The sequence below is a fragment of the Mesoplodon bidens genome (genome assembly GCF_964165515.1).
Source record: "Mesoplodon bidens genome assembly, chromosome: 8".
In the NCBI taxonomy this organism is placed as follows: Eukaryota; Metazoa; Chordata; class Mammalia; order Artiodactyla; family Ziphiidae; genus Mesoplodon; species Mesoplodon bidens.
Window position 1 is genome coordinate 29612300 of NC_138165.1, and position 20839 is coordinate 29633138.

General features: G+C 40.9%; 1 protein-coding gene across 1 annotated transcript; it reads right to left on the reverse strand.

The window, feature by feature from the left end:
- Positions 1-468: 468 nt before the first annotated feature.
- Positions 469-19199, reverse strand: DHRS9 (dehydrogenase/reductase 9). Its single transcript, XM_081242214.1, has 5 exons — positions 18969-19199; positions 10398-10768; positions 8938-9196; positions 4773-4936; positions 469-1521 (listed from the first exon to the last, which is right to left on the reverse strand). Exons 2-5 carry the CDS (start codon positions 10708-10710, stop codon positions 1298-1300), a joined length of 960 nt encoding a protein of 319 aa, XP_081098340.1. The 5' UTR covers positions 10711-10768; positions 18969-19199; the 3' UTR covers positions 469-1297.
- Positions 19200-20839: the final 1640 nt, after the last annotated feature.

A 20839-nucleotide genomic window follows, 5' to 3' on the forward strand; every position in this document is an offset into this window, starting at 1 on the left:
TACCTCATAGGCAGATGTTTCCTGAAAGGTGAGTGTAAATGAATTGAATTACTGATATCTTCTAAGTGACATGGTTTCAAGCAGCAGACATTAGTTTCTTCGCAGTAAGTTCAGTGTGTGTGTGCGTGTACACACAAATATGCACACTAGATAATTTCTCCCGCTGTTTCACCCTACATTAATCTGTAGCAAATGTTAAATTTTGACAATTCGGGCTTTTCATGTAAATATTTAGCCAACCTCTGTGAGTGATACTGGGCTGGGTGCTGGGGTTTGGGCAAGCATCCATTTAGGTAGATGTTTCTTTTGGATGGGGGGTGGGTCCAGAGTCAACCCAATTTAGAACCATGATATGAGCCAGGAGCAGACCTGCTCTCACTGTCACTGTAGGTGAAAGAGAGTCTTTGAATTTAGCTCCGTATTTTCATGGGGCTTCAGAGACCCCCTCAAATATTGGATTTCCAACCATCTCAGGTGTAATTTTATTAGATAGTCTATGTCTTGTTATATTTACAATAAACCAGAATAAACACACATGTTCTACATTTTTCTTCTTTTGGAATGACTGGTTCCTCTGTTGTTACCATCTTTCCACAGAGAGCTGTATGGGCATCAATGTTCACAGTGGCCTTGAAGAAGCTGTCCATCCTCTGTAGTTCCCTCCAGGATAGGCAGGCTTGTCTTGGAATCTCCCTACCTCTACTTTTACACTTTTTTTCAGCCCTCCTATTCCTTTTCTCCTTTTCCTTCCCTCCTACTTGTAGTCTTACCTAGTACTTTTCTGCTGCCCCTTAGCTTATACCAGTTCCATAATGCTTCATTACCCTTCCTTTTCTTGCCTCCATCAAAGCTCACAGAACTGAGTTCTAATCCTTATCTCAGCAAGATAACACACCTAATCCACTTATGAAAGTCTTCTACTTATCTCTCAATGTTTTGATAAGGGACAAATATTTAACATTCAGGAGTTACTTTTAAGTGCTGTGGATTAGAAGCATGGGGCAGGCAAGGGGTGGAGATCATTTTGGATGGGAAAGTCTTCCCATTTTCCTTACATCATACCAAGCAAGCAAAGCCTAAATGTTGGACAGGTGTCATACCTGCCCATCTTTTCAAACAAAGTTTGAGAAGGGACCCTGAGACATCATCAGTGAGGGTGGGATCTCTTCTTTTACCAAAAGAAGCATCTTCTAAATGAGTCTAGGTTGGATTAGGTAAAGAATGAGATGGAGAAGGAGATATGTCCTTGGAATCAACCAATCTCATAGCCTGGGGCAGGTGTCTGTGGTCAGCTTAGTCACACTGCCTTAGGATTAGCCAGCTCTACTTTCTGTTTCAACAATAAAAAGTCTTGCAAAACTGCTGGCATGTGAGACAGAGGAATCCAGAAAGTTTTGGCATCTTTTCCAGCAGCATAATGGGTTTTAGGGAAGAGACTTGTGAGAGCGTGGTCCATGCATTCCACCACCAGGGAAAGGTCCGTGTTCACAAGGGATGTAGAGTCTTTCAGTTTGTCTAGACCTGTAAAAAGAGACAAAAGCACATTTGCTCTGTGAAAGAAGAGGAGTAGGGGAGTGTGAGGCCAGGTTGCAAAAGGGAGGATGCAGTGAGGGAATTTATTTTGAATTTGCCATTATAACTGGGTCCCCTTGTTATGGGTTTCTATCTATTCCTCAGAAAAGGATGCAACAGTGATTTCTTTAGACCGCTGGCTCTCAAACTTGAGTGAGAAGCAGAATCTCCTAGAGGGCTTGTTAAAAGCCAGGTCCCACCTCTAGTTTCTGACTCAGTGAGTGTGAAGTGGAGCCCAAGAGTTTGCACTTCTATCAAGTTTCCAGGTGATGCTGGTGGCGCTGGTCCACGGACCAAACTTTGAGAAGTGCTACTTTAAACCAATGTAGGAAAGATACTTCATAAAGTCTCTGAGGCTCCTGAACCCAGGAAGTTAGTAGTTTGATTCCGAATTTGTTTTATGGGAGTAGTAAGTTTATAGGAAATGTGAGTGTGCACATGTGCTTGTGCCTGTGTGTGTGTACACTGATATAACACGTGCCTCTATAAGTCAGTGAATAGAGAATTATCTCCCAAAGCCCTGACTCAGGAAGCTAAAGTTATCCTGCTTCTCAGGTAAATGAAGTGTTTGAGTAATGAGCTGACACTTCTTAAAAAATTAATTAATTTATTTACTTATTTTTGGCTATATTGGGTCTTCGTTGCTGTGCACGGGCTTTCTCTATTTGCGGCGAGTGGGGGCTACTCTTTGTTGTGGTGTATGTGCTCTCATTGTGGTGACTTCTCTTATTGTGGAGCATGGGCTCTAGGGGCGTGAGCTTCAGTAGTTGCAGCACGCGGGCTCAGTAGCTGTGGCACACGGGCTCAGTAGTTGTGGCCTGCGGCTCTAGAGCGCAGCCTCGGTAGTTGTGGCACATGGACTTGGTTGCTCCGCGGCATGTGGGATCTTCCCAGACCAGGGTTCAAACCCGTGTCCCCTGCATTGGCAGGCAGATTCTTAACCACTGCGCCACCAGGGAAGACCCAAGCTAAGATACCTTTAAAGAGGCAGGTATTTTATCAAGGGAGTGGTGATGGCTTGGAGCATTCCTCCCAAGCTCTTAAAACATACCTTGAGTTGTGTCTTCTCAAGGGAAAATCTATTGTGTTAAATCTTTCCTTCTACTTCAGGGCCAGTAGCCAAAAGGTGTTCAAAGAGTCTAATTGAGGCTAGCTCGTAAGTCTTAGTCAATTTTAGTCAATTTTAAATTCCTACTACTCCACCTTGCACAATGAAGCAAGGTGAGCTTAAATTTGTGGTCTACTTTGGAACTGTGAGTCTGGCTGATCTTGAGGTCCTGGCTCAGAAAACTCTAATGAGCACCCAGGACAAAATAGGGCTCTATGGGCTTCCCTGGTGGCGCAGTGGTTGAGAGTCCGCCTGCCGATGCAGGGGGCGCGGGTTCGTTCCCCGGTCTGGGAAGATCCCACATGCCGTGGAGCGGCTGGGCCCGTGAGCCATGGCCGCTGAGCCTGCGCGTCCGGAGCCTGTGCTCCGCAACGTGAGAGGCCACATCAGTGAGAGGCCCGCGTACCGCAAAAAAAAAAAAAAAAATAGGGCTCTATTTTGGGAATTCCTTTGGGAATTCTGAGAAAGAACACCTGACCCAGGGGCCAAGTCAAAAATAATTTTGAGATGGAAGTTGATGATATATTCACAGGCACTTAGAAAGTATCAACGTCAACATCAAACAGGGAAAGCTCTTTTCAATGAGGGATTTTGTTTCCCAAATTACTTAGAACCTTCAGAGGCAGTATGTGAGTGAGAAACAGAGCGTTTAATGGCAATGGTTGTAACCCTACACATAGTGACATATCAGCACTGGGAGGTTTGTCAAACCAGATGTTCTAGTTGACCTGTGTGTGTGTGTGTGTGTGTGTGTGTAGTGAGGTGGCTGGGGAACTCAGTCTGTCTAAAAACCTCCCCAGGTGGATCTGACTAGGCTCTTGGCTCCACCTTGAAAACTCCTGGCCTTGAACCTTGTCACAGTTGGCTGTCTTACCAAGCCTGTTGATGAAGAGGTAAGATCACAGCTGGGGTTAGAGTGACACAAAATTAGGTGGGGCCCTGTTTGGCTCACAGCAGGAGCTTAGTAAGTGTTCGAGGAATGGCAAGTAAACTAACAGGGCCAGGACATTTGACGTGGAGGTGGGCCCCTGACACAGGGAAGTTCCAGCAGTTCCTCAATGCCTCTTCCCTGTTGCAGTGCACGGCCCAAGAATAGATGGCGAAGTCAGGCTGTCTGGGTTTAGATCTAGCTCTTCCACTTACTAGCTGTGCCACTTTGGGCAAGTTACATCCCTGTGCCTCTATTTCTATAAAATTCAGAGGGTTTGTTTGGGCATTTTAAATGAAAGAGTTTGTGTAAAGCACTTAGAATGGTGACAAGTACATAGTAAATGTTCACTATGTGTTAGTCATCATTATCTAATCTTTATGATTATTCCTCTATCCCTGACTCAGTCTGACTTATGTTACTTTTCCTTCCATCTCCATCTCCCATGCATTCCTGCTCCAGAAGACTTCCACCCAAATAATTTCTTGCTGTTTAGGCCTTATTCAAACCTGACCTTTCCTATAAAGGCTTCTTAACCAGCAGTACTTTTTATCCTGTGCTGAATTTCTTGGTAATTAGAGAGCATACTATCTAGCACCCCTTCTGGGCTGTTGGGTTGTGTCTCAGAAGTAAAGGATCAAGTTTCTTGCATGTTGTACAGTCTCATCTGCTTACATTTTGTTGTCAACTAGATTGTAAGCTAGTTAAGGGTCAAAGTCTGAGTCTTTATATTTTGTAACCTCCATAAATCCTTGAACAATGTTGAATGAGTAGTCGGTGATTACCAAAAAGAGGAGGTTTGGGTAGAGGTGATGACCATGGGCTCCAGTCCAGGCATGGCCTGGGGGAGTTGTATAAGCTTGGGTAGGACATTTCCCCTTTCCAAGCCTCTGCTCACTACTATAGTTCTTTTGAGGAATAAATGATATAATTTATAAGGCACTTAGTATAGAACTTGGCACTTAGTAAGTGCTCAGTAAGTGTTTATAAACACTTGGAGGAGCAAGAGATGACACTGGAATTAATAAGCATCCCTGATCCATATTTGAGATCTCTATTGGTGTATTACCATGAGAACCTTATTTTTTCAATTATGTTTGAGTCTCATTCAAGCTGTCTAGGACAATGAATACCAGAGGACCCTGGGTCCACCCAGAAACTCACTTTTTTCGATGTAGTCTTCTCCGTATTGTTGCTTGATGTCTGGAGACAGATGCTTCCAAATGGTAAGTTTTCTTTCGATGGACTTTACTGGATCTGACAGATATGTTTTGAACAATCCTGGTTCAATGCATGCGACGTGCACATCAAAAGCTTTCATGTCCCGCCTGTGAAAAGAGTCCATAGAAGATGTTTAATCCAGGCTTACTTGGAGAATGTTTGCTTATGAATCTTTTCATGGAATCATGGAATGGGGTGCATGGGAAAGAGCATCTTGTTCTATCCTCTCAGTTTGCAGATGAGGAAACTGAAGTTCAGGGTGGTGAAGTGAGGGCTGGTTTAGTGGCAGAACAGGAAAGGGATCTGGGTAGACCCACCCCCAGTGCAGTGTTCCCCCAAAAGACAGTGTCTCATTAAGTTGACAAGCATTTGGGTTGGGGACAAGGTTCTTCTCAGTACTCAAGCTACCTGATGGTGAAATCGACTAATGGCTGGCCTGGATGGTCAAGTTTACCTCTCCTCCAGGAATGTGAGGAGATTACAGCACAAATGAGGGGGGCTGAGGGATACAATATGACAATCCCTGGCCCGACTAACCTGCTCCCTATGCTGCTTGGCAAACTCTTTCATCATGTCGCCTTGGAAAACCAATAGTCTACTGGTTTACCAGGAGACATGGTTTTAAGGGAATATGGTGCCCCTTTCTTTAAAGCAAACCAAAGTATTACAAACGGTTTATGAATAATCGTTCCCTAAATTTAATTTCTAGTTCCACCAGTAATATATAAGGAAATAGTTATTCATTTTACAGAAGTCTTCACCATAACATTTTTCAAAGAGCTCTACCAGTGAACTTAAAATGTGGTTTATCTTAGGTTCTGCTTTCTAGAAACATACCTATTGTCTAGTTTGAAGTATATTTTACTAAAAATGCAAATTAGCTTGACCTTGAAAGATATAGAAATGTATATTGCTTGCATTAAAATTAAAAAGATTATTTTCCAACTTAATTGTATTTTTCTCACCTATCTTCTGATCCCCTTTGGATTTTGGAATGTAGCAGTGCCAAGGGGGTATTTGGGAAGTCTTGTCTCTCCACGTGCCCATGAAAATAACATATAATCTAGGGACAAGTGACTTTAAGTCCACAACTAAGCTTACCAGGTAAGTAAAACCAGTATGAAACCAGTATGCTTGCTGGGCAAATACAGCTTTAAAGAGCTCCAGCCTTCTCCCAATTGGACTGCTGCTCCTAATCCTCTTATAATATAGAAATTCTGTAGCTGTCACTGGAGTGTGGCCTGAATACACAGTAGCATTTCTAATATCAGCTCCAAGCCTTAGAAAGAAATAAACACCCTTATTGGTTAATTTCAAGCATGGTATAGTTCCATTGTAATCCTACAAGCCCGTCTGTTGAAATCTCTTTTTAAAAGTGAGTAAATCCTTAAGTATACTAAAATTTTATTAGGATACTGTTGCTGAAATCACGGAACTAAAGGGCAACCAAAGAGACTAATGGAGGTTCCCCATGACCTTGCTAATCAAAGTGCGATCCCTGAATCACGGGCAGTACTTGGGTACTTCTTAGAAATGCAGAAACTCAGGACCCACCTGAGACCCACTGAATCAGAATCTGCATTTTGACAAAATCCTCTGGCGATTTACTGTTTGAGAAGTGTTGTTCTAATGCTATTGTGTTTATTTCCTGGGAGAATCAAACCAGGCAAACAGATTAAATGGCAAAATGGAGCTGCTCTGTCTTTATTAGTCTCCTTGGAATAATCTGACCTTTTACTGGTAAGCTAAGCCTAGATCCATGGTTTAGATTACAAACTCTAACATGTGCTTTCAACACATGCTGGTTGAATAAATAAATGTATAAATCGAAGAAAAGGCTCTATCTAATTTGTCTTTCTTCCCTAAGGCACACTCTGCTGGATACCCTCCATTTGCTCCTCTAGTCCCCTCCACCCTTCTTCCTGCACTACATTCTGGGATTTTGCCTTCTATTGGGTACAGTCAGTTGGGAGTACTGGTGGGAGATTACAGGGAACGATGAGAAGAGGTTGAGTTAGTTATTCCTCCTGCGGTGTGGACACTGGTTGGTTTCATCCCTCACCTGAAGGTGATAGCCTCTATGTATCCAGGTTCTGGAGACAACCCTGTCTCTTTGTCCCTTCAGTCCTGTGGACAGATATACCCCTGGTGGCATTAACTCCTAGAAACTACACTACCTTTTGAGATTTCCCTACACAGCTCGCATGTCTGCAAACAGTCCTTTCAGTAAATCTGCTCCATTGGCCCAATTTTAATGTGCCTCCATTTCCCATGAGAACCTTAACTGATATAACCATTTGCAGTTTAGAGGCTTTGAACTGACGGTCACAGGTTCTGGTTTCAGGTAAGATACATTAAGCACACACACACTCCTGTCTCTCCTATTGAAAGCAGCTACAATACCTGGACAGAATGCATGGAGCAACTATTTAAAAACTCTAAAAAGCAAATGTTAGTAGGCAAAGTAGGGAAGAAGAGTAGATTTTGAAATACCACTGAGCCAAACGTGGGTTTCCTATATTTCCGCTGCTCTAGATCCCTGGTCTGGACTCAAATCAACCTCAAAACTCAGAAGTAGAAGGAAAGAATTCCAGGAGAGATCCAATTCATAAACAGAGAGAACTCCAGGCGAAGCCCATTGTTCTGGCTTGAGGAGTTGGCGTGGGGGATCCTAATGCTCAGAGAGAGCCGGGAATCCTCTTCCTTCCTTCTTCCCTTCTTTCCTCCCTCCCTCTTTCTTCTTCTTTCCCTCCTTCCCTTCCCTCTTTCCTCTTTCTTTCTTTCTTCCTCCTTCCCTTCCATCCTTCCTCCCTCCCTCGCTCTTTCTTCCTCTCCCTCTTTCATTCCTCTCTTCCTTCCTTCCTTCCTCTTTCTTTCTTTCTTTTTTTCTTTCTTTCTTTCTTTCTTTCTTTCTTTCTTTCTTTCTTTCTTTCTTTCTTTCTTTCTTTCTCTTTATTTCTGAAGAAAGGAAGAGGGAGGGAGGGAGAGAGAGAGAGAAAGAGAGAGAAAGAAAGAAAGTTTTCAGAAAAGAAAGAACCAAATGAAAATTTTACACTTGAAAAATACAATAATCAAAATAAAATATTTACTGGCTGGACTCATTAGTAAAATGGAGAAGATGAAGGAAAAGCAGTGAATTTGAAGACAGATCATTAGAAATTACCTAATCTGAACAGCAAAGAGAAAAATAATTGAAAAGTGAACAGAAACATAGGGATCTGTGGGACAAAACCAAAAGGTCTAACATTTGTGTTAGAATCCTAGGAGAAGGAATAGTAGATTGTAGAAAAAAAAAAAGTTTGGAGAAACACTGGTTGAAAATTCCCCAAATCTGTCAAAAGGTATAAATCTAGAGATTCAAGAAGCCCAGTGAACCTCAAACATCATAAACCCAAAGTAATTCATGTCTGCTCACACTGAGTTGGGGGACTTTGTTTATTAAATTGGTCATCTTATGGTTTTATGCTCTGGGATTCTCTGATAGCACACAGCAAAAAGATGTGGTCAATGCTTTCTGGTGGTAGCAGAATCTTCACCTCTGATTAGCAAGCTCCTACTCTGAGTTTCATTTGGAAATGGAAGCATCAGAGGAAAGCTGTCTTTCTTGTCCTTGGGGTGGGGGTGGGGAGGTTACCATACATTCAGATATAGTGTGTGAGGTTTGAGTCCAGAACTTGCAACAAGAGGAAATAAAATGCTGCATAGCTGAGTCATTATTTACCAGATAATTTTCTACCGAGGGTTTAAATAAAATGCTACTGTTGTGTCTGCAGCTGACAGTAACACCAACAGAGAGACCTGATTTAGCTTCTCTCTGGGATTCCCTGTTAAATAAGCTGATCTGTTGAATATAAGTTTGCCACCACTATCCACATCATGCACTAATGCAAAAAGGAAAAAAGACTTCGACAGAATTATGTTCAAATCTTAATTCTACCACTTGACAGCTGGGTGACCTTGGGCTAGTTACTTCATCTCTCTTAGTTACAGTGGTATCATCTATAAATTGGGAATAGCGTAAAGCACCAAAAATAGTGTCTGGTACATAAATAAATGTTCAGTGAACGTTAGCACCTATTATTTTCTAATATACCCATCTTTGCTTTACCTTAAGCTGTCATTGAAGGCTTCTACTGCATATTTGGATGGAGCGTAGCCCCCTCCACTGAATGCAAGCCGACCCCCAATACTGGAGACGTTGATAACCCTCCCTCGAGCTTTTTTGACCAAGGGAAGCATATTTAACGTGACACTGATGAGTCCAAACAGGTTCACTTCAATAGGTTCTCTGTAGTCCTCCACTGTCAGCCAGTCAGTGGGCGCCAGCACACCGACAACACCAGCGTTGTTGATCAGACCCCAGAGACCTAGAACAGAGAGGAAGGGAAGGAGGTGTGGTAGAAGGTGGCATTATATGGGCATCCTTGATGGAAATACAGCCCTTGCTTTACCTGATGGTGCCATTTCCTGCTTCTAGTCATACTCCTTCCTGCTTTGAAATACTTTGCTGTCTTGGGAAGTGAGAGCAGAGGGTGGGAGGCTAAACTGAAATGGCTGAAGTTCTGCGACTGGAAGCCAATCTCACAATTCTTCTGTTTCTGCTTCTGAATGTCAAATACTGATACTGTCTGAGTGAGACTTTTTGCTTTTTAATCTCAGATGTGAGTAAACTGGTCGATTTTTCCTACTGTGCTAGATGGCAAAGCCAGAGAATATTTACAAACAGTTCTTTATAGACAAAGAACAACATTGATCTATTTCACAGTTATTTTTGGTAAAAACCCAGTCATTCACTTGGCTTATTTTATGGTGGGGAGCATTTAATATTGTTAAAGGTGTTTGGAATTCAAGCATTAAAAAATAACTGGAGCCTCGTCAAACCATTGTTTTTGAAAGTTTCAGAGTCTCAACTATATGATGAAGATGTGATAGAGAAAAATCACATACATTTGTTTTTTCCTTTGTGGACTCAAATATCTTCATTCATGAGAATATTTCAAACTTGATCCAAGCCAATAAAAGTATTCTAGTTCAGAATGCTGCCATCTTTGCAGAATCTAAGGCAGAATGAGGTCCAGTGACTCACTACTCTATCACGACTATCTAAGACACCTTTGCTCAGATCCTCAGACCATTTTCTTCCTTTCCCAGTGAAAATGTGTGAGCTCTGGAACCATTTTGTAGTGAGAAGTGGGTCCCAATCCAGATGACAATTTGGAGATTGCCCCCATGATCTCCTCTAGTTTTTAGCCCCAAGTTCTTTGCTGTGCAGGGGGCTAGAGTAGCACTTCACAGGAAAAGACCAGGAAAAGTTAATACCTCTATCTCAGTTCTAAATTCACCCACTGGGACTTAGGATAACGTGGGCTGTGTCTCTCATGCATGTAGAGAGCTTGCAACTTAGAACTACTCAGGGGTTATTCTAAAATTTCTCCAATCTTCTCCAGTACACAGCTGGTATTTAGGAAATATTTTTTTGGAGAAACTATTTAAAATCAGAACACATTTTATTTAGCTTTGGCAACTTCTCAACACCCCTTCCATTCTTCCCATCCCCACATCACTCACCTTTCTCCCCTGCTTGGTTTTTCACCCACTGGGCAGTCCTCTTGACACTTTCTGGGTCAGTTATATCCAGAAGCACAGTATGAAGTCTCTCTGAGGTTTCTTCCTTTAAAGCTGTTGATCCTGATTCAGTCAGACAGGCAGCAATTACATGAAATCCTTTTTTATCAAAAGTTCTGGCTGCCAAGTTTCCAAAGCCAGTGTCACACCCAGTGATGAAAATGTACTTATCAGTGATGTCTGTGATCTTTAGCTGTCCTTTATAATGCCATAGAAAACCACAAAGGATCAGGAGGGCTAACACCCAAAAGAGCATTTTCCCCCTGTGTATGACGGAGACACTTCTTTCTTGAACAGTAAAAGAAGATGGTGTCCTGAGTGTTCAAAATTAGAAAGAAAATTCAAATTAGAACCATTAAGGCATTATAACCCAGGAGTGATGAACTTAAGATATCTTAATGCATTTGAGTGTATAAATAGATAGTTAAAAATACAATAACTCTTATTGGTTGGGAAGATGGCCATTTAAGTGCTAAAACACTCCTCTAAAGTAATGCAAAAACTAACCAAGTAGTAGAAAAAGTAATGGCAAAGTTGACACAGGTCATTGGGTTGATAAGACATTTATTTCCTGCATATATATACAAATGTTTCTTTCCTTAATGAGGAATACAAGCATACATACAGATAGAATGGTACACACACACACTCACGTGCACACATACACACAATTTTATTTCCATTGCTTTACAAGGAACAGATTATTTCAGATAAAAAATAGTGTAGTATATCTTCACTTATCATGGAAAATTTGGGCTCTGCTTTCATCTTTTTTTCCTGCCAAAAGATCTATAGCTAAAGAAAGAAAAAAAAGAGTAAAAGAATTATTAACTGATAAACAGAAGTCAGAGGTAAATGGTAGGTTTGTGCAAACTAGTTGATTCTTGTGATATAGCTGTGACTATTTCTAAAGCAGTCAGGTTTTTAGACTATTGTGGCGTAAAAATTGGGTATAGTTTCTCCAAATCTTCCCTCTGTAGGAGTTATTCGTTTGTTGCAAATCGTGTCCATGTAGCAGGATTTCCCCTTCTCAAATATATAAATACATTAAAAATATATAATTTTGAGGGGTGGGGTGGTGTAACCAACTCTTGCAAAATTTCATATTTAGACATTTTAAGGAAATTTCATGTTTATACAATCAATTAGTATAGTGTTTTGTTCAAGTCCTGGTCTTGATAAATAATTGTCAAATAACTAAATGTTGACTATATTCCCTGAATGGATTCTGTAGCCTTTGTTGCAATCCGAACTCCCAAGGGAATTTTGTGAAAAATACAAATACTCATGGGGTTTAATGTGCCCTAGAGCAGAGAGTGGAAATTTTCTGTGTCGTTGTGTTTGGCCGATGGCAGGCATAAGGTGAACAATAGTAAAACAATGGCTTACATTTATGAAGCATTCTGCACTGCACTTTTACATATAGGTCTCATTTGATCCTCTTAACAGCCTTCTCAGTTAGAGAGGGCACATTACCTGCCTCATTTTATAGGAGAATTAATATGCCAGTTAATAAGTGTAAAAGGAAGGATGGAATTAGCAAATCATCATTTGGCAACTGACATAGTGACAATTGTTCCAGGCAATTTTAAACTAGTGGGTGAAATTCTGATAAGAAACAATAACCATAGAATCTCAAAGAATCTTTGCATAAGATCTGTGGTAATTAAAAAGAGAGCAATAGTAATTTCACAGTGGAGAAATCTGACAGATACCACTTTAACCAAGTGATAAAAATGAACACTACTAGTTATGGGACAAACCAACATCATGTCCCTCCTGGTATAGCCACTGAGAAGGACACAGCAGCACTTCTGTGCATAACTGAAAGCTAATCATGCATAAGGCACATCTTTCAACTCTACACAATGTGTGGCCTGTACTCTTCAAAAATGTCAAAGGCATGAGTGAAGGAAAAGAAGGACTGAAGACTGTTCCTGATTAATGGAGACTAAATAGAAGTGACAACCCCATGCAACTTGTGATCTTGCACCAGAAAATCATTTTTTTCTTTTGTCAAAAAGAACTTTTTTAGGTTGACAAGTGAAATTTGAGTAAGCTCTGTAGATCTGATAAATAATACTGCATGAATATCAATTTCTCAATTTTGATAATTTACTATGATTATGTAGAAAATGTCCTGCTTTTTAGGAAATACACACAGAAGTATTTAAAGATTAAGTAGCACCATGTCTTCAACTTACTCTCAAACAGTTTAGGAAATAATAAGAATATGTATATAAACAAATATATTAAGAACACGTATGTTCTCTAAGGAGAGAATAAGAGTGTAAATGTGGTACAATGTCAATATCTGGGGATTCTGGGTTGTACTATTCTTTCAACTTTTCCATAAGTTTGAAATTAATTCAAAACAAAAAAGTTAAAAATTTGGCAAAGGAAAATAAAACTTTTTTTTTTTTTCTGAGAAAAGTGTTCGACAGCTTTGATTTCCATGCACAGAATAGGTAAGAACTATTTCATACCCAGGACTTCAGAATCTAGTGACCTTGGACACTGAGTTTTCTGCCTTCTACTCTTTGGCAAGTTCACCTTCATAACCCCTGGAGAAAAACAAAAACTCAAACCAAAGCAGTCAGACTCCCTCTTCTCTCCTCATCTTCTCTACACCCTGCTCAACCTCCTCCTTCCCTAGCCAAACCAATTTTTCCTTGATAACAAGCAAACAGAGAGTAGGTTTTAGTTGTCAGGGATGGGCTCATGCTCAAATGTGTTGTCCTCACTAGTTACCCCTCTGGGCTGAGGGTCATTTCAGATGCTGGTGTCCCAGCCTGCAGCCCGAATCTGAGGACAGCAAACCTTGACGTAGAGTTTTGCAAAGCCTGTCCTTTCCCCAAAGATTATCATCCAAAAATACTGGTCTTCTTCAGTTCCTAAGGTTCACATTCCTCTAGGTCATTGGACCAAGTCAGCCACAAACCAACACATACCTTCGTCCTCTAATAGTATTTTAGCCAAGATGCCACCTCTGAGTAACAACGCTGGGTTGGTCACAGTCGTTGGGAACATGACCTGTACACAGAAGCTGACTGATGGTTGATTGGTTCATTGACCACTGAGAAGTAAATGAGTAACAACAACTAATAGGTCTGCTTCAACCTTAGTCTGCCAGGTGTGGTCACCTCCACATAGTTCTCTGGTGACAGCAATTCAGTGACTCAGGACACAGACTTTAGTAGCTTGGGTTGTTTGCTTATCTGTTGTGTTTTCCAATTTATCTCACACAAACTGCTTGGTAGGGGTACAAATCCCTTGGTAAGAAGCACCTAGGTCTGCAGTAGTCCTTCTAGCACCCAGGGGCTGTGAGCCTCTTGACCCGTCAAGGACAAGAACCAAGTAAGAGAAAGCAGATCTGCAGCCCCTACAGTGCAGTGCAAAAGGATGGGTGCAATTCTCAATATAAGTCCTCTGAACTGGTCATGGAAATTTTTATTAAGCCAAGATAAAATTTGGAAAAGCAAGGACCAAGGTCACACACACACACGCACACACACACACACACACACACACACATGACAATTAGAGCAGGGCTTAGGAGCCCAGGCCTTGGAATCAGGCCGGTAAAGTTTCAGTCTCAGTTCCTCTACCATCAGAAGGCCTTTGGGTAAATTACTTTTATTATCTTCACCTCCATTTTTCTATCTGTAATATGGAGATAATAACTTCCACCTTGAAGAGTACTTGGTGAAATAAAGTGACTAGGTGTGCTACACAGGAAGAACCTTGTCATATGGCAGGATCAATCTCTTTCACTTTGTGAGGAGGCTGCTCTATGCATTGCCCATATCTTGGATTGGGTTCTCAACTTCAGTACTTCTGCAATTTTGGGTCAGATAATTCTTTGTTGTGGGGTTTGTCCTGTGTATTACAGGATGTTTAGCAGCACCCCTGGCCTCTATCATCTAGATGTCAGTAGACCCCGTCCCTAGTTGTGACAACCAGAAAACCAAAAGTGTCTCCAGACATTGCCAGATGGCCCCTGGAGATAAAAGCATTCCCATTTGAGAACCACTGGTCTAGCACTGCCTTGTCTTGGGGGGCCAGAACTGTACAGCATCAGAACTACTTTTCTGGAAACTCAGTTGTTGGTTCCTCAGTAGTGCCACATTGATAAGAGTTCATATTTTTTTATAGTCTTACCGGAAAAGTTTTGTTATTTATAAATATTATTCATACCCTGCTGCTGTAAGCATCAATTTCTATGTTTTTAAAAAAATAATTGCCGGGCTTCCCTGGTGGCGCAGTGGTTGAGAGTCTGCCTGCCAATGCAGGGGACACGGGTTCGAGCCCTGGTCTGGGAGGATCCCACATGCCGCAGAGCGGCGAAGCCCGTGAGCCACAACTGCTGAGCCTGCGCGTCTGGAGCCCATGCTCCGCAACAAGAGAGGCCACGATAGTGAGAGGCCTGCGCACCGTGATGAAGAGTGGCCCCCGCTTGCCACAACTAGAGAGAGCCCTCGCACAGAAATGAAGACTCAACACAGCCAAAATAAAGAAATAAATTAATAAACTCCTACCCCCAACATCTTCAAAAATAAAATAAAATAAAATAATTGCCTTTTTGTCATCAGGATAGGAGGCAGTGAACAAAGCCAAATTTATGTGTGATACAATTAGTGAATTTAGAAATTACCAAATGAGCACTCACAGCTTTTATGAGGCCTAAATTCTGGCTGAGCCTTTTGAGTTTGGACCTCTCTGGACTCCTCTGGGGCACCTTTCAGATGGGTGGCCTGCTGACTACAGAATTCAGAGGATGCTCCTAGAAAGCCATGGTCCTTGGGATTCCCATTTGACCAAGTCAGGTAGAAATGATAATAACTCTATGATTTATTGAGTATTACCACATTCTAGGTGTTCTGCTAGGATCTAGAAATATTTTTCTCATTCAAACCTTACAGTAAAATTATCTGTATTTTATAGATGAGGAAACAAATTCAGAAATGCATGTTAATTGGCTCAAGATAGAATTGTGCTGCTCTGGGGACTGCTATGCAGGCCACTCACTCCCAGCATCCATGCTTTAACCCTCTGCTCCGCTGCTACCTGGATTCCCATGCAGCTCTGGGCTATGTGTACACTTCTCTACACCACCTGTGCATTGTGTGATAGTTGGTATTAAGTAAATAAATGTAGAAGGAAAGAAGGAGGAGAGGGAGAGAAGGAAGTTTCCACTTGAACACCAGAGTTCTAGTGATAATTGGATTAACCTTTGAGCCCTCTAAATCATCAGGGCATCATCAATATCATCATCATTATTATCATCATACAGTCACACTTCCAATTTAGATAACTTTAAACATTTTTGAAAAGCGTTCAAATAAAATTTATCTCATTAAATTGTCAAAATACTTCTGTGAGCTAAGTAGGGTAGATGTCATACTACCCTAGTACCCATACTACCCTGGTAGGGTCATTTGCCAGAGAGAGGCTAGACCTAAAATTTTGATCTCAATTCCTAAACTGTGTAAAAAAAGAAGTAGAAATAGAAAGAGATGAACACGTTATCAGTCAATAGGAAAACTGAAAATACATTATCTGAATTCTCCACCATGCCACAAAGCCTCAAAAGGAACCAAGAAAGGAGAACTAATTTTCTCTTTCATCTGCACGTAACGGGCTAAAGTAACTACTTGGCTGCAGCTATAGGAAAATATTGCAACTCGATTGCTGACCTTGCCCACTTCTGCTTCTTTTAATTTTCTCTTTCTGGGTTTCTTTTCCTAGTAAAATATCTAAAATAAGATCCTTTGATTTCACTTCTCTTAGTCATCTTCCTCTGCCCTTTAAAAATAAATGACAGTTTAAAAGAAACAAAATGGAAAATAATGTCTTAACGTTTCAATGTCTTTGCAAGGTATACTTTTTATAACAAATGTAGACTTCTTTCCATACAACTTGGTTTTATTTCCACAGAACTTCACAAAAGACTTTGTTTTAGAAAGCAATACTGAGACTAGTCAATCACACTGATTGTTAAGGGATTTGTAGAATCTTTATTTTTTTTCAATTTGTTGCAATCATGGCCTGAGTTGAATCAACAACTAAGTTTTTACCAAAATACATCAAATAGAGAACATTTAGCAATTGTGTTCTAAAATATTTTCTTTCTGAGGTTCTCTTGCACAAGCTTTCTTAGTGTTGACAGCAGTCTAACTGGATGTGCATGTCCTTTGTACGTTTAAATATTGTAAACCTGGTTAATTGACACCAAATTCCTTTTTATTTTTACCTTTTCATTGAGTCAAGGAATTCGGTCACTATTTAACCTAACTGGCCTTTCTGAGATTTCTGTGGCACTTTTCTTTAAGAAAAATGACACTTGCACCTAATGACACAAACTAATTCGTATGACTAATGAATGATGTTCCTGTGAAAAAAATGTTCAAGTTGGGCACCCAGAAATCTAAAAAAATTTTTAAAATGTAGCTGAGGGACCTTACCTGAAATAGCCTTACATAAGGCAACAAACGCTCCGTTGAGGGTCTGATTAAAATGATAATGATTATGATGTCCCTGATAATACGGCTGAGATGGTGTTCATCCTTGTAAGTTCCCTCAGTGGGATGAAGAAGCTCCTCCACCAGTTATGTTCCCCTTGCATCCTGCTTCCTGCAGGAGGGAGGCGGCCCACAGTACCCAGTGTGCCCTGTGGAGTGGGACACTGAGGTATGGAGAGGGGTGTGCCTCTTTGCAGACTCATTCAGTCTCCTGGCAGAGATGTGCCAACCCACTCTTTTGTAGGGAAGACCTGATGAATTTACGTTTTGCATTCTTTTTTTTTGCGGTACGCGGGCCTCTCACTGTTGTGGCCTGTCCCGTTGCGGAGCACAGGCTCCGGCCGCACAGGCTCAGTGGCCATGGCTCACGGGCCCAGCCGCTCCGCGGCATGTGGGATCTTCCAGGACCGGGGCACGAACCCACGTCCCCTGCATCGGCAGGCGGACTCTCAACCACTGTGCCACCAGGGAAGCCCACGTTTTGCATTCTTTAGTTCTAAGGAAAAAAGTATCTCATTTGCTTTCTCTCAAAACTTTTAAATTATAATTGATAAAACATCCATAATTAATTAATTAATTAATTAATATTTCCAGTCCCTCCTAGGTTTATTATTTTGCCGATATGCTTCCTGACAGCACTGGCAGGTTAAGAATTGTTGTTAAAGCCATGGTTACCTTATTTATGTTGCTGAATAAAAGTTGCTAATTGAAATACATTGTATATTGTATTTTATTATAGCTTAGTTACAAAGCTTCAAGGAAAGCTTAGAATACAGAGAGAATGTTATGCAGAGATGCAGAAAGCGTGTTCAGATCTTCAGTATATTTCTTTTAGTCTCAGTTATCTTTGAGCAGAAGCAGAGTTTTTAAAGACAGTACCTTGAGAAAGTGACATGCCTTATAAGGGTTTTAAAACCAATTCCCATTTTCTCCATTTGATATGTATGAGATAATCATTTTTTCCTTGCATTTAAATATTGAGCTTTGTCCTAAAAATTGAGCACACTTTTCGAATGTCTAAAGTACAACAAAGATGATACAACATTTAATTTGCATTTTATGCAGTATCTAGCCAAGGATTTTTTTAGAGCACTTACTAAGCTAAATAAAACATAATCCTTACCCTGGAGCTAATAGTGTAGCAGGACATTTCAGAACTATTTGTACAACCCTAAATTGAATTCTAATTTAAAAGTGTGTTTTCTTTAAACTTTTTCCCCAGCTGCTAAAAATCAACCCGCTGGGAGAGAGAGAGAGACCACACTACCGTTTTGCATCATAAAGCCTTTAACAAGGGCTGTCCTTGAAGCCACTAAACTGACTTTCTCCCTTTCTCATTGTATGTTGGGAGTTTCAGGTAAAATCCCAACCTGAATCATAAAATAGAGAGTAAATACACGAAGTAGGTTTATTATTGTCATCCCAGTGTCCAGGAATCAAATGTGCCTTGAGGAGTTTCCCTGCTTCCTTCTGGACTAAACATCTTTCTCACTCAGCTAGCGTGTGTGTGTATATTTGCCTAAATTGACATCTGAAAATATCGGTAAAGCAGGTAGACAAACAGACCTGACCTGCAGTTGGTAGCAAATCTGTTGTTCCAATCAGAAACTCAGCTAAGATTCCCACTCTTTTTGGAGCCTCTTCCCACTCCAGTTTGCAATTAATTATAAGATTCACAGATGGTGTCAAATAAGCACAGAGAGATGAACTAGATGTAAATGTAATTGTAATTCTAGGGTGCTAAAGAACATTCAAAGAGAAACCTGGGGAAGGTCAAGGCAAGGTCTCGAGGGACACTGAGATCATTTCTGTGGTGAGATGGACCCAGGGCCCGTTACAGCCTCCTAACATATCTGTTTTTTTTTTTTTTTTTTTTTATAGCAACCATTGACTGCAGCATGAAAGACAACTTGATTCATTTTGTAAGACAAAACAGTTTGAAGACTGACATGAGAAATGAAGGAATAAATGACAGAACTCCATCATTGGTTACCTTATTTAAGATGAACGGGGACACAGAAGCTGGTGTGGACTGGCTGGGCTGCTTGTGACCTGCCCGATCTGCTCGCTGTGCTGGGGAAAGAAGGGTTGTGCCACCCTGACGTCGAAGATCCTCTTAGGGTGGAGGTGCCTGGGCTCCTGTCAAACTCAAAGTACTTAAATGTGTGAGGAGTTCTCACGTTCCCTCCTCGCTCTGTGACTCACCCTCGCTGCGACTCGGGGTGATGACTAAATCTCTCTTCTGCGGTTGAAGGAAGCCAAGAAGTTGTGGGTCACGTGTTTCCAAAGGAATCAACAGTATCTTTAGTAAATGAAAGGTAGTTACTTTTAGAAGGGACTTAACAAATGATCAATAACACCACTTTCACTGTGAGTACTGAAATAATTAACATGGAGACATTCTGTAAATTGTCCAGTGCATTGTTTTAATTATTTAATTTTTGAATTATGATTATTGTTCGTGATCTCTAGTTATTTTTTTCCTCCCTGTTAACATGCCTTTGCTGATTTAGTACTCCTTCCCTCCTAAGAGTGTAGGTAGGGGAAATCAGTCTCTGATGATTCATTTTTACCACTTTTTTTGCTGTTGTTGTTATACAATGGAGAACAAGGAGACCAAAACATTTTAAGGAAATGAGAGGGTGGACTTATTTATAAGTCTTAATTTGCATTTTAAGGTATGACAAGGAGATATTACTGAAGTGGTCTTTAGAACTGAGACCACTGGGAAGAGGAAAGGACGCCCCCTCCCTGTCCAGAGTTAGTCTGTTTTAGGGTCATCACAATTGACCTGGCATATCCTGGGATGCAACGGAAAGTACCGAGGCTGCAGGTGCTAATATATACACCAGCCCCACCCCTCCCCAAGCTTGTTACCTTCGCCCTAGGCACTCAAGCTGGTACAAACGCCACTGATTGTTTAGTTTCAGTCTCTTTATATACTGATTTATTGCTATACGTCTCAGATTTCCCAGGCTTCTGTGTCCCTTCATTGAAAAACAGTTTCTTATGGTTGAGCTGAGATGAGTGGATGAATGAACATATCTGTCTAGGTGGAGACTAGACAACTGCCAGCACAGGGATCTTTTTTTCTCCAAAAGAACAAAACACCAAAACTGAAATTTACTCAGGTAAAGATTTAGTGTGTCCAAAAATGTCCAAATATAGTTTTCCCCCTTTGACACTTCACATGTCAGAGTAAGGCTTAAATAGAAATCTTCTTTGAGAGATAATACATTGACTTACATCCTCATGAAGACAGGTATAAATGATTACTGTCTGACCCTTCCTGCAGCAAGTTACTGCCACTGAGAGGTGGAGAGAGCCACAGACACCTGGGTGGTCATGGGGTAGAGATGGGAAAAGGGCCAAGAAAAGGCTGTAACATCAGTAGGTTTTGCTGACTCAGCAATCATGTTTGGTGCCCTGTTTTAAAATTTTCCCAAATAGACTTTTAAAAAAAATCAGATGTTTTGACTGATCTGCATGTTGAGAACCAGAATTCTTGCCATGTGTCTGGATCCCTCAATTCCAGTGAACCCAATTTTGGAGTTCAGCTTCAGTAGCCCTGGCACCAGGGTTGGAATACTTGCTTCCTTTGCCAAATGATCCCATCTAGGTGTTCAGTTAATGAAATCATTTGTCAGCAGCGCCTTATCTGGACTGTTAACATATCTGCATTCAAATTCACTTCTTAAGTGCTAAACTTTCTTTCATTCCCATTCCTTAATAAGGCAACATACGAAAGTGTTTCTTTGTTCAGAACTCTCCCTACATTAGACTTCTGGTCATCAAAGGTGATGTAAAAAATCCAGAATGAAATTGCCATTCCATTTTCTTCCTATTCCTGTTTAAAACAGAGAT

Bases quoted from the DNA above. Each gene is read 5' to 3' on its own strand.
- DHRS9 (XM_081242214.1), bottom strand. From the start codon at position 10,710: ATGCTCTTTTGGGTGTTAGCCCTCCTGATCCTTTGTGGTTTTCTATGG. The intron at 4,937-8,937 runs GTAAAGCAAAGA...CTCTTTTCACAG, and splicing joins GCCTTCAATGACAGCTTAAG to GCGGGACATGAAAGCTTTTG. The intron at 1,522-4,772 runs GTGAGTTTCTGG...CTCTTTTTACAG, and splicing joins AGAAGACTACATCGAAAAAA to GTCTAGACAAACTGAAAGAC.